Below are 13,302 nucleotides of genomic sequence, written 5' to 3' on the forward strand. Positions count from 1 at the left end.
TACACGATTCTGCGGATCTGTGTCTACAGGGGTTCTGTGTGATCCAGGAAAGATCTCGCTACAGCTGGGCCTGTTTAGAGCTCCATAAGGTACAGTCTACACCTCATAAAAACACATCAACTCTAATCCTTCTCTGCTTTCTTCTCTCCGTCTCTCAGGCCTTTACTATGGGCCTTTTTCTTGATATGTAAGTCTTATACTTTGGCTTGCACAATAAGATTTCACAGTATTTTGAAGTCATTTTATTTTTATATATAACTTTCTTAAAGACTCACCACTAAGGCAAGCATCACCATTAATACTGTGAAGATAAGTGACCAATTTCAAGCTCTAATGGTCACATTTACTGTTATTCAGCGACTTTTCCTACTTAAAATTGTATCATTTCAATTTGGTCACACAAAATTTGCTGGTTTGACCAAAGGAAAGCCGCATGACTACATTATTTCCTACACTACTGACAATGGACAACTGACTTTTTTTGCCAGCAAATTTTTTGCAGAAAATTCCACTCCTTAAATATTAACGTTTGGGACAAAGGACATAGCCTGTTTCTCGCTGTCTGTGCTGTGAATATGTATACCTTAAACTATGCAGCTTGTTGAAAAGAGTCTGCTACTCCTTGATTTATGATATTCACCTGGCGATAAAATTATGTAGACTTGCTATGAAAGAGGGACCTGAGACTCCACCCATCAGACCCTAGCAACCACGAGTCAACACTTTAGGATCATACTGGTGACTTTTGCACAAGAACGCACTAACAATTTGTTTCCAAATGGCCTCATGCCAAAACATTTTGTTTCTTAGCTGTTTCTTAGTTTAGCTACAATTTGAGTGTGTTTATATTATGTTTTGCAAGCCTATAAGTGATATTACCATTGCATTGAAGGAAGTTGCTGTTGCTGAGTGAGGTCTGCAGAATGGATGAACACTCAATAACACTAAACAGACACAAACATACTCATGCAGTACTACTTTCGATTTATAAACATAATGAGACTGTTCAAACAGAAAAGCATGAAACAGGCCAAAAATTCAGGACATTCTGCTTAAATGAACACGTATTCTGGTGTCACAGACTGCACTAAAATGCAAGGCCTGACTCACAATATAAAAACACAGCAGGGCATCATTTGGTGCTTTAAAACATCTGTTTCAATTTTGGGTTCAAAAACACATGCTTGTCATTTTTCTTTTCATTTTTTGCATTGATATACATTTGTTGTAAATGATTCCTCCTGTTATGAATGAAAGCTCCTGTAATAGTAACAACTGTGATCTTTTTGTAAATGAAAGTGACCTGTGCTGCTAAACAGACAGTCTTGACTTACACATTCAGTCATCTCTGAATATATAAATTATTTCTGATAGTAAATATAATTACATATTTACCTCAAATCTGTGGAATGTATCTGTTGTAAGGTCTCTATAATACCTGGACATGTAACTATGAAACTGTGTGTGAGAGAATTGTGTGAAAACCTGCAAGGCAAGGTCCACTGGTACGTGACCCTATCTGGTGTATCTAATGAATTTACTCTTCTCAGTCAGGACTGCATTAGTCACACACACACAGGCTGTCATCAGAACCGTCAGTTGCACACACACGTGCCATGCCCCCCATGGAGAGTTCTGAGGGCCACAGTGGGAAGAGCACACGGGATCAAAGGTCAAGTGTGTTAAAAACAAAGTGACTAATGAATCTGGAAACGTGTGTGTTCAGCGTGGACGTTCTTGCCGAGTAGATGCTGGAAATGCATGACACGTTTTCTCAGACACAAACAAAGAACAGACAGCGCTTCTGTCCTCCCTCATCAGGGTTTGGTCTCTTTCCTTATTCCCCTTGTGTTCACAGCTCTTTTAACTCTCTCTCACCTCATCACCATCAGGCTCCTTTTAAAACCAAACGTCTTGAACCAGAGCACCACTGCTTTCATCTCCAAAAGACAATCTGTTTCAATGTCAATTCCTCGTGCACACTTCAGTACTTCATCTACAAACGGTAATTCTCACTGGCTCACATACAAATGGATGAATATGGTGATGCAAAAAGGAATTTCCTCCTCAAAAAAACAAACAAACCAAAAAATAAAAATACAAGCTTAAAGCAATAATGAAATAATTGTTAAAAAAAAAAATAATAATAATGACTATTAATAATAAACAATGACTATTATTTATAAAGTCGCATTAGTTGCTCCAAATCCATGCAAAACAATTATTACATTCATTTATATATATATATATATATATATATATATATATATATAGACTGATTAAATGTAGATCCTAGACTAAATCAGTACATTTTAATGTCATTAATTCGGGAATCGAATCACACTGTTCGCCTTAATTATTTTTGATTCACTAAAATGAACCGGTTCATTCGAGTCGCTTGTTTGAGAATCGTTCTACATTGTTCGCCCTGTATGTATAAAGAATCGGCTCGTACGAGTCATTCGTTCGAGAATCAGACCGCGCTGGCCGCACTGGTTCTCTATTTAGAAGGTCATGTAGTAATAGCCTTTTCTGATAAGAGCCTACGTTAGAAACAGGAACAGCACATAAACACTGCGATCAAAGCTCCCTCTAGAGAATGCTATGAATATAACACCACGAGACTCACTGACGAAACATCAGCGCTCAAATTCCGCTGCATCCAAGTCTGTCTCCAGTCTACGCCGCGTTTCTGAGTCCAAAACCGACCACTGCATTTACCGGCAAGCCACGGCTCCTCAAAATAGTCCAGTAATATCATTAACACTCCTCCAATCTCCGTTCCAGATGACAAAATCGATTTAAATGTGATGTTTTGTGACTCAAAAGCAACTTTTTCTTTTTCTGGCACTTCAAGTTTGATTCCGCAATAGGCTCCCTTCAGACATTCTAATCATCAACACCTTTTGTCCTTTTCCCTCACTAAATGAATTAGCCAACAAAGACAGCAGAAATTGTGAACAAATAAATTTAAATGTAAAGATAAAATGTTGGATTGACCTAAATAATAGTCGCGCGTAATGGACGTCTAAATTACGGCAGATTACGCACCGAGGTAAAGTTACGCGCCTTTCCCTGGTAATTACTCCGCTCCTGAAATTTTAAACCAAACCATATGCGGTGAAATTAACTCTTTCTTGGATGTGGTTTTTGATCTTTTTATTGGAGGAACAGAAATTTATGAAACCTACTCTAAAGATGTTGCTTGTGACATCTGTGTTGGTAAATAAGATAAAGAAACAACATAGCATGTGTTTCTAAATTATTTGCGCATTATTTTAAATGCAAGAGTTTAAATTCAATACAGTAATTTAAAGAAACGCATAAAAAGGCACTTAAGAAGACATCGTTATACCTGAAAGGGGCTAATTGTTTCAGTAGAAACTGTTCTGAACATTCTGTATTAGTTGACAGGTTCTAAATCATGAGGGTACCTACTTGCTTTATCAAAGGGGATCTGGCGGCAGGAGTCTGGGTCTGATGCCGGCCAGGGGCAGTAGTACACCGCTCCTCCCTCCACAATCCCTGGCTGAGAGGTGTTCGCTTTAGGAGCCCCAACCAGCACCGACATGCTGGAGAGAGAAAGGCATAAATCTACACAACTGCATCCTACTGGATCAAAGTAATACACTTTTTAGTGACAAAATGAATCCCAGCAAAGTCATTTAAATGTGTGTTAGCCTATTCTATTCTCTCTTTCCAATTATTAACCTCAGGCGTCTGAGTGGTCCATATATTGGTGGTGCTGAAAAGGTTTTTGAATAAGAAGCTGCGTCAAAAGTCTCGAGCATGGTAGGCATATCCAAACTGAGTTTGTTTCTAAGAAAGAAAGCAGTTATTACGAAATATAGCCTACTGGAAGATGCCTCTCTTTGGGAGCTTGTCAATTTTATAAAAACAACAAAACTTAACACTCAAAAAGTTTTTTTATCTCACTTACACGTTTCTATCTTGTGTTGGGTGGTAAAAGTCCAGTGAGTATCCAAAATAACTTCCCTCCGGTCCATTGTACACCGTTGGCTTTTCCAAATCCAGGTTGAAAGCAGAAGCTTCGCGTAAAATTGAAAATATGAGCAAAAACCCACGAAAACACATGCGGAAAAAACAAGGGTGCATGGCGTCAGCCCGGTGTCTCCAAATGTAATCCAAATGTTCTGATAAAAGATGTGCAGACAGAATGTAAGGTATGTCCGTGTTCAGCTGTCAGATATTGAGTGCACGCTCCATGCGTCTGCTGCTGCCTTTTTGCAAGCTGCGCGCCTTTCTCTGCGCGAGCTCTCTGCGTACTAAACATTATAATGAGCTGCGCACGAGACAGGACTCCTGCACCACATCACACAGCATCCGGCCAACTCCTTTTATGGAAACACAAACACAATATGCACACCAAATTAGACAATTAAGAATTGAAAATACCTTTATTACATTGCTACTACTGTATTATTAGTATTGATAGTTATTATTAACTTCAAATATTATCGAAAAAATAGTAATTTATACAAAATGTAATTATAAAATTATACAAAATATATACATGTATATGATTTGATATTAGCTTAATAGGCTATCGAAATATTGTTATACTCAGTCTAAATAAATTAATAAATAAAAATTTTGATTTTATAATTAGATAATAGGCCTGTAGCAAAGTTACATTAATTAATATTAAGACAGCCATATTGCTCAGATCAAGTTGTTTCAATCTGTCAACCTTAAAGCCGAGGCTTTTAATTACGCAATTTTAACACCGGCTGCAAATAATGAACGGTAATTATCCTCGTGAGACGTCCAAAGTTAAACTTTGGTATGAAGCGCGCGCGATAAGTATAACGTTTGAAAAATAAACGGTGCGGATGTTTTGAAGAGAACCTACAATCGTACGTCCTGCTTGACCTGTTTAATTGGAGCAAACCTAAATTTAGGCGCTGTGTTCACATCTGAGTGCAAGACGCAGGCTGTGCGCGCGCTCCATCTGGCTGTCAGAGTTTTAATCTTGTCTAAATGAAGTCATTCCCTTCGCCGCCTATCCTGTGATCACCAAAGTCTGGGTACCAACTGTAAATAATCTCACACTTTTTAGAAAACTACTCAAAAACACATTTTAAAATGCTAAGATGTGGATATTATATAATGAAACGGGGACCTTATATTATACACGCCAGCTTTTGTATACAAAATAAATAAATAAATACATAAAAAATATTAATAAAATAAAAAGAGAATCAAGTGCTCCATTTGAGAGACAGCCACAGCGAATAGCGACCGCCTATCTAACAGGAACGTTTTCACATTTACATTCAGTCATTTAGCAGACGCTTTTATCCAAAGCGATTTACAGATGAGGACATTAGAAGCAATCAAAACCAACAAAAGAGCAACAACATGCAAGTGCTATTATAAGTCATGGTTAGCCTAATGCAGTACACATAAAAATTTTTTTTTTTTTTTATATATATATATAAAGAAAACGAGTAGATAGAATATAGAAAAAATAAAAGCTAGTGTTAGTTTTTTTTTTTTTTGCTAATTCTGGCAAGGTTCTCACTTCTAGGAACTTTATAGAATGTTCTTCCAACTTATCTGGTCTTTAGTAATGTTCTGAAAACATTAGCACAAAAACATTATTTATACATGAACTGGAGACTTTCAAAAGTCAGGCCTTGAACCACTCCCTTGAGTCTCATCGGAGGCTGCGTGTCTGAAAATAGTTTACATACATTTCAATAACTAGTATTAATAATAGCACATGAATACATAGTGAGGGATAGTTCACCAAAAATGAAAATTCTGTTGTTAATTACTCACCCTCGTGTCGTTCCAAACCCGTAAGACCTTCGTTAATCTTCGCAACACAAATTAATATATGTTTTGATGAAATCCGAGAGCTTTCTGACCCTGCAGACAGCAACGCAACTGATATGTCCCCAGACCCAGAAACATAGTAAGGACATCGGTAAAATAGTCCATGTGACATCAGTAGTTCAACTGTAGTTTTACCAAGCTACAAGAATACTTTTTGTGCACAAAGAAAACAAAAATAATGACTTTATTCAATAATTCTTCTTCCTCGCGCACCATCTTGCCACCATTATTGAGAGTACCTCACGTAAACAACGCGTGCGTGTGGTGTGGTGCTGCTGACGTAGAACATGTAATCAAACATCATTGCGAAACATCTAACTTGTTCTAAAAGCTGATGCTTCAAGTAAAACAAGTAAGGGTGAATTAAAGCAGCACAATCTTCTGAAAATAAAAACACCTCAAAAGTATAGCTCAAGTTAAAACGAATTCCACTGCTGCTCTTCACCATAAAGTACTCCACGGTAGAGCTAGCAAAACATTTTCTTACATAGCTTACTGCTGTATGTTTTGGCCCACTCTCAAAGAGAAGCAGGTGAAATATATAAAAACCATCACAGAAGCGCACATGCATCAGCCAGGTCTGAAGTGTTGCTCTGCTGTCCATTTTTGTGTCCCGGTGAAGACTGTTGGCGACAATCTTAGATATAGTGTTGTCTTTGCAACCTAGCACTAAAAGCATGATGATTCGATTCCATGGACGATAATGGGTTCAGTTTTGGATCTCGGCAGTGATTGTCATCGTTCTGTCTGGTCTAATAAAACACACATTCACAGTAGTGAATGGATACCCGCTTCTCTTCTCAGAAATGACAGATTTGGCTCAGCTGCCTCTGAAGACTCTTTGTAAACAATGAGAAGAGTTCATTTCTAACAGACACAAAAAATAATAGATTAGGCATGGTCCATGTATTGTACTTTCATTCCAGGAGGAATGAGAGAGCTGGAGAACATTCTCTGAATTCCCCTCTAAGGCTCAGGGAGGCAAAGAGCCAGACAGACTTTTATCACACTGGCCAGAAACACTGGGATTTTAAAACAAGCCTCACAAGCTAAATCATGCTAAATATATGCAAACAAATATACATAATACATGCAAAATATATACACATCGTTCAGTGTCCTGTTAAATGCAAAGAAAATTCTGTTGCAGTATCAAAGCATCATTAACTTTGCACTTCCACAGCATACAGAATGGATATTCATTAAATATAAGCTGGATTTTAATTCAGCCTGTGTGATAATTCTTGCTGTGAAAATGAACCTTTTCCTGAAATTTAGTGTGTTAGTCGACAGCATTTGATTTGCACCACATATCTTGCTTTGAAATTTGATTAAAAGCTTTATCTTGGTCTCATCTGACTACAAACTCCTTTCTTTCTGGTTTACTATGCATTATTGGCAAACTCCAGATGTGCTTCATTTGGTTCTTGAGTAACAGTTTCTTTTGTTCTATCCTCTCATACAGGCCAGTGTTCTGTGGAGCACTTTACATGACAAACCAGTGCACTCTCAGCTACTAAAGCCCTCCAAAACAACCATTCTCCTCTTCTTTTTTTTAACCCCCGAGGATCATATTAGTGAGTTTTGAGGGACAATCTTTTCTACCATCATCCGAGTAGTTTGATATAGCATCCTCTTACTGATAATTGAGCTTGATTCACATATTTCACATACTGTTTTGAGAATTTATGCATTTGTTTTACTCTGGCTTATTTGCAAACATTTTCACAGCCAACATTTTGCTTATTCAAACTGAATAACTATCAGCAAGAGGACAATTGTCTGAGATTCAATTAAAAAAAGGATCACAGAGAACTTAAAAAATGGTTAAGGGTCCAAATAGTTTCTATTCTACGGATGTCGCTTTCTATTTTTATTTCAGTGATGTTTGTAATAAACCATCCCAAAACACTCCCTCCTCCACATTTTCTGTTCATTTATAAAGATTTTTTGAACTTTTGTTCTGCCAAGAACTGATAAACTCTGGCTGTGACACAAAATCCTCCATGTTTTCATACTCCAGACAGACATTAATATTAACATCATCTGAGAATAGAAGCACCTGTCACACAGCAGATTGTTCATAGTAAGTCATTATAATATATACACTTGTCCCGGATTGGCTGGAGTGATATATGATCACGGTGAGCCATAACAGAATCTTTTACAGTGTGCACTTCACAATGTTTAGAAAGAGATGACCACAGCGTCATCAACATTTACATCATTTTAGCTAAGATTGTTTATGATAATGATGCAACAAACATCTGATAACTCCCAGCTGACCCAGTCCCAAATAATACTGTTAAAAGTAAGTTTCTATTAAATTCTATGCAGACACAAAAGCCCTCAATAGGCACGCTCTGCATATAAAAGTCCTGTATCCTGTATTCAGCATCTTGTTTTGAATTTATTTTCTCTGCCATTGAATATTGCTCGTTTGATGTGGCGCCAAGTCATTTCGCGAGAAGCTTAATGAAAAATTTGGTTCCACTAAATGTCGCTTTTATTTCTTTCTGTAATAATGTGGAATTTGGGAAAGTCACTTGGCCCATGAAAGATGTGTTCCATATGTCACATGCACCCTTAGTGGGAACGTTTTTAATTATCTGTTGGTCTGACCTTTACAGAGGAAACCAGAGCAGCTTGATCTGTGACGCTGAGGATCGTACAGCCACAACGATCACATCCTGAGACATCAAATTCATTGAATGGCAAGGTCTTAAACCCAACTTTGATTTAGACTTCAGTAACTAGTCAAAACAAATACTAATAATGACCATTTGACACAAAATTGAACTGCTAAGTCAAAGAAAAAACAAAAGCCTGAAATTAAAACATTTCAATTTGTCAGTAATTGGTCTGGTGTATTAATATCTCCCTTTCAACAGTTTAGGACAGAGCGGCTCAAGAGACTGGAAGTAAACCAAACAACTGACAACCGTAGTAGCCAAGAAACGCAAAAAAAAAAAAAATCACAAAGGAACAATATAAAGGAGTGGTTCTCAACTTTTTTGACTTGAAGGCCCCACACTGTTCAACAAAATATTCAAAGGGCCCTTATATAAACTATTTATTCCAGCATTTTCTATTGTAATTATGACAAATGTGCTAGTTTTCAAATTAACCATAACTATTTTTGTGATTCCAGACTAGAAGTGTCAATTGTATGTTCTGTAATAAAAAAAGTAGCCGATAATATATACATAAATAATTTGACTTTTTTGGGCATTTCAATTATTATAACTAGATTATTTTTATATATACTAATTTGAATCAAGGTTATCCATATTCAAATAAACGATTAAATGCATGAATATATACAGAAAATAACATACGAGTGGGCCAGGTTATGACTATACCACTATTCTTTTAATGAAATTTGTGCAATTTGCAATACTGTATGTAATAATATTTATGTTATACTTTACACACATGCACATATTCATATATCTTCAAAGTCAAGTAAATACATTTATTCAAGTACACTGTAAAAAAAGAAAAGAAAATTTGAGCCAACTTAAAATTGGCTACCAGCTTCAGCAGATTTTTGAGTTCTCTCAACTTGTCGTTTTAAGTTAATACAACAAAAATTTGAGAATCTCCCACAAAAATAAGTTGAGCAAACTCAAAAATCTGCTGAAGCTGGTTGCCTTAAAATTTTAAATTGGCTCAGCTTTTCTTTTCTTTTTTAAAAACAGTGTATGGATAATTTAAGAACAGAACGGTTATTAAATAAATAATATTTATGCAAAATAAATACATAAAAATAATAATTTTTTTATTGTAATAAAAATAGCTACACAAAATGTTTTTTTTTTTTTTTTTTAATACCATAACATCATTGCCATCCCATCTGTAGGTGTAGCCTAAATTTCCTTCCTAACATTGTCGCTCTATGTCAGGAACTGCTACAGCTTCCCCTACTGACAGCATAAGAAAACATGAAAAGACATTCTGATTGACAAGGTTAGTTTTTCAGTGATTTCAAAAAATAAAAAATGTTAGAACTTTTTTTTCAGTTATATTTCAGTCAGGACCATTTCATCTTTCACAAGACAAACACACTACAATCCAGATGTGAAGAACAAAAGTGTTTATTTTAGTGAACCATTAGGATCAGAATAAATAAAGGGTGAGCGTTTGTCAGTGTTATTCTTCTCTCTCATGCAGAGAATCCCTCCTGTCATTCCAGATTCCCTCCTGGAGGGTTGTTACTTCAAAGTTTAAATACTAAAATTGCCCTATTCTCCCACTGTCGTTTGGTGCCCAGCATGGGGTTGTAGTGCATTCTTTTGTAAACCTGTCAAAACAGACTTCCTCTCAGGGCCGAGTGCTGCAGAACATAGCAGCTCCTCAGCTGACCACTGACAAACACAAATACTTTGCGTCAAACCAGCGCCTTTGGTCAAATGATCCCTTAAATATTTACAACTACTAACAAATCAAACTTCAAAAAAACCAAAACCAAAATACATATATATTAACAATTCCATAAATTACTCAAAAGATCATCACAGTTGGTGTGCTAATTCAAAGGTTTATCATTCCATACCAGTAAACAAAATCAAGTAGAAATTTAACAAAAATAATATGAACACCTGCAAAGCAAATACATTTAGTATTCACAAGAGATGGCAACAGAAAGAAACATAATTTAGAAAAAAACACCCTTTTTTGTTCAACTCCTGGGCTTTAAACACAAAATTAGCCCAATAATCAAGCCAGTTGAGATGTGTAAAAAGCAAACAAGAGGCTTTGTGTGAGTGCCAGGCGAAGAGCATCGTCTCTCGTTTGAACTTCAGGCCTCGTGTTGGCCTTCTAAATGTAGTGCAGAGAGAGTGAGGAGTCCTATGAGCGTTCCTGAAGTCAGCGGGCTGTGTAGCCAGAGGTTGGTGGGTGAAAGGTGACAGATAAAGGTTAATTGAGGGAGGGTGACCTTTCTGTGGTCCACAGGAGCTCGATGTAGGGCCATTTGGTCTGTAGACAGCGCTTGACCGGGGTGTCATCCGTACGTACCATGGGATCCTCAAAACCCATGACCAAAGCAGTGCCTTCAACGTAACTCACCTGTCAGAGAGAGAAGCACAATGGGTGAACATGCAACACATTTGTGTATGTAGAATCACTTCCTGATCCTCTAAATAAAACCATCGCCCTTGTTTCTGGGAATGGCAGTGTGTCTCTCTCAGTATGTCTCTCATTAGAGACCTGGCCTCTTGCTATGACATCATGACATGAGACAGTCGATGGCTTCCATATGGATGGCGTCATATTGCCAGGAAGGAATCTGCCCTTGACAAAGTGTCACGATAAACATGCACCCTCATTTTTTTTTTGTTGCTGTTGTACATTGTTATACAAGTAAAACCTGAAAATCTATTCATTTATATAAATGTGTTTCACCGGTTTCGTTGGTGCCAATAGTGAGTGTTATTGAAAATCCATTGGCCAATCAACTTCCTTTAGGCATTGCCTAATTCAACCCAGTCTTGAGTGAAAGCCATAAAGCTCCACGGCGCTCCCTCTGGTGGCAGCCACAAACATCTCTACACCAACATCACCAGCCCACTATGCAGTGAGGCACAGACATGCTAACAGCGCCAATCGCTCTGTCCAAACCATTGGGAAGCACATCACACACTCGCAAGACTCCACTTGTCATTTTTCTTCTATGTAGCCAACTAACCTCTGCTCAACCTTGTGTTTCAGCAAAAAAGTTGCTGTGTCATCAACCATGAAGTGTTCATCGGTTTTCCCAGAGTTGAGAGAACATCCATGAAAACAAACATGCATTGATGCTCTCTTTGACTACAGAAAGATGTCAGATTGATTTAAGACTGCAAAAGCAGCCAATAGGCAGGTGAAGAAAAGGATGTTGAGATGATCTCTTGAACTGTAAGCTTTCAAATCTGAACTTTCATGATCTGCAAACCACTTCAGCTCAGCTGGCTGTACTACTACAATTACTTCCATATTTCTCAAGCTGCCTATTTTACCAAACCCCATCAATCCCCATTTTACAACAGTGCATTAGCTCTTGGCAGTAGAATGCAATGGAAGGAAGCGTGACATCCTCCAGTTGACTAGACTGTGAACCATAACCAGCCATTTCAAGTCACAAAGCCCTACATCTTTTTAGAAGGCACACATTCATCATTGCAGCCGGTCAACTCTGGTTGCGTGGACCAGCGGGTTCTCCATGTTAGAACATGCCTTTTATAAAACTTGTCAACACTCTATGCATGTTTACTTGAAATAATCCAAATATTTTCACTGGTCAGCCAGATTTCATGTTCTCAAGGTTTTTGGCCTGTTTGGCTGAAGATAACAGTCTGCTGTTGGTTAGCTGGGCTTGGGTTCAGCTCGAAGTCTATGCTTTAAAATAAACATTTCTTTATATTCAGACTAAAACAAATGCATGTGTACTCATAATCAGTCAGAGAATGTCAGTCTGACTGTACACACGGACTCAAAGGCAGTGAATGAACAAATACCACATCAAGAACTGACTGATCCAATATAAAGCCGATATAGACCTATAGAACATCACAACATATTTAAATTAAAAAGAGTAAATAACTTCGGCAATTAACGCACATGTTAGTCTGCCATCGGCTGTAGTCTGTGCAGTGTGTTCAAGCGCAGCTTTTTGGTCTGATGCTGCAAACGCGAGGCGACAACACCGACGGCTTTCGTCGCCAGTAGTCCCGGCCTTAATAGTAGCTGAAATCAATCAAATGATCTGAAATATTTAACAAGGAATGAGCCATAGTGTTCAAATCCTGTGAAAACCTTCCTGTTTTCACATCTTATGTATGTGCACTGAATTACAGCCAGTAGTAACAAATTTAATAAATTAAGCTTGGTCAAGTACTCTGACAATAAAACACAAACTCGTTATCGAATCATACTGACTGCAGTGTGAAAGTGGCCCAGAATGCGCAAGTGACATGAAGCAGAAGTGCTGGAGGAAGACGGAATGAGAGCAGATCCCTTCGGATGATTATATGACTTGAACAGAAAGGCAGTCTGGGCTTTGGCTTCCAAGTGCCAGTATGGTCTGTGTTAGAGCCAGAGGAGCTCTTTACATTTTGCAAGGTGTTTGGTTCCTGAGAAAGGGCCCCAGTGAATATACGAGTGGCACAGAGGAAACCTCAACAACAAAGGCTGCACACTTTACTGCTGCTGCTAATGCGTTTGCCAGAGTAATGAAGAGTAACCTGTGTGTCCTCAGGGGCCTGATGTGGCAGCTCCTAACCATTATCCCTAAACTTCTGTCAATCTCCTTCTCACACACATGCACTTCCGTTAAGAAGTATAGGGTCGCACACACACACACACACACACCGTGATCAATGAATGTACAAGGCGGTCAGGGGTGCTTTCTCTAGTGCTTAAGGATGGCATGTGTAAATGTCATTAGCACTCTTTATGGGG

At 37.9% G+C, this 13,302-nt stretch overlaps 2 protein-coding genes across 3 annotated transcripts in view; both read right to left on the reverse strand.

Annotated features, from left to right (window-relative positions):
• The window catches only part of itga8 (integrin, alpha 8), a 78,247-nt gene extending 72,155 nt beyond the window's left edge, over window positions 1-6,092 (reverse strand). The window contains exons 1-4 of one of the 2 annotated variants that reach the window (XM_058746890.1): window positions 5,806-6,092; window positions 3,941-4,355; window positions 3,712-3,819; window positions 3,439-3,572 (exon numbers count right to left, since the gene is read on the reverse strand). In XM_058746890.1, coding sequence (XP_058602873.1) covers window positions 3,439-3,572; window positions 3,712-3,819; window positions 3,941-4,116 — 418 coding nt within the window. In that variant the 5' untranslated portion in view covers window positions 4,117-4,355; window positions 5,806-6,092. The remainder of the gene's footprint in view (window positions 1-3,438; window positions 3,573-3,711; window positions 3,820-3,940; window positions 4,356-5,805) is intronic. The other variant, XM_058746891.1, reaches the window with a different exon arrangement.
• Window positions 6,093-9,585: 3,493 nt separating this feature from the next.
• Window positions 9,586-13,302, reverse strand: part of mindy3 (MINDY lysine 48 deubiquitinase 3) — a 42,359-nt gene continuing 38,642 nt past the window's right edge. The window contains exon 15 of the mRNA XM_058746892.1: window positions 9,586-10,932. Within this exon, the coding sequence (XP_058602875.1) occupies window positions 10,783-10,932 (150 nt within the window). The 3' untranslated portion in view covers window positions 9,586-10,782. The remainder of the gene's footprint in view (window positions 10,933-13,302) is intronic.

This window comes from Onychostoma macrolepis, chromosome 16 (assembly GCF_012432095.1).
Source record: "Onychostoma macrolepis isolate SWU-2019 chromosome 16, ASM1243209v1, whole genome shotgun sequence".
NCBI classification, from domain to species: domain Eukaryota; kingdom Metazoa; phylum Chordata; class Actinopteri; order Cypriniformes; family Cyprinidae; genus Onychostoma; species Onychostoma macrolepis.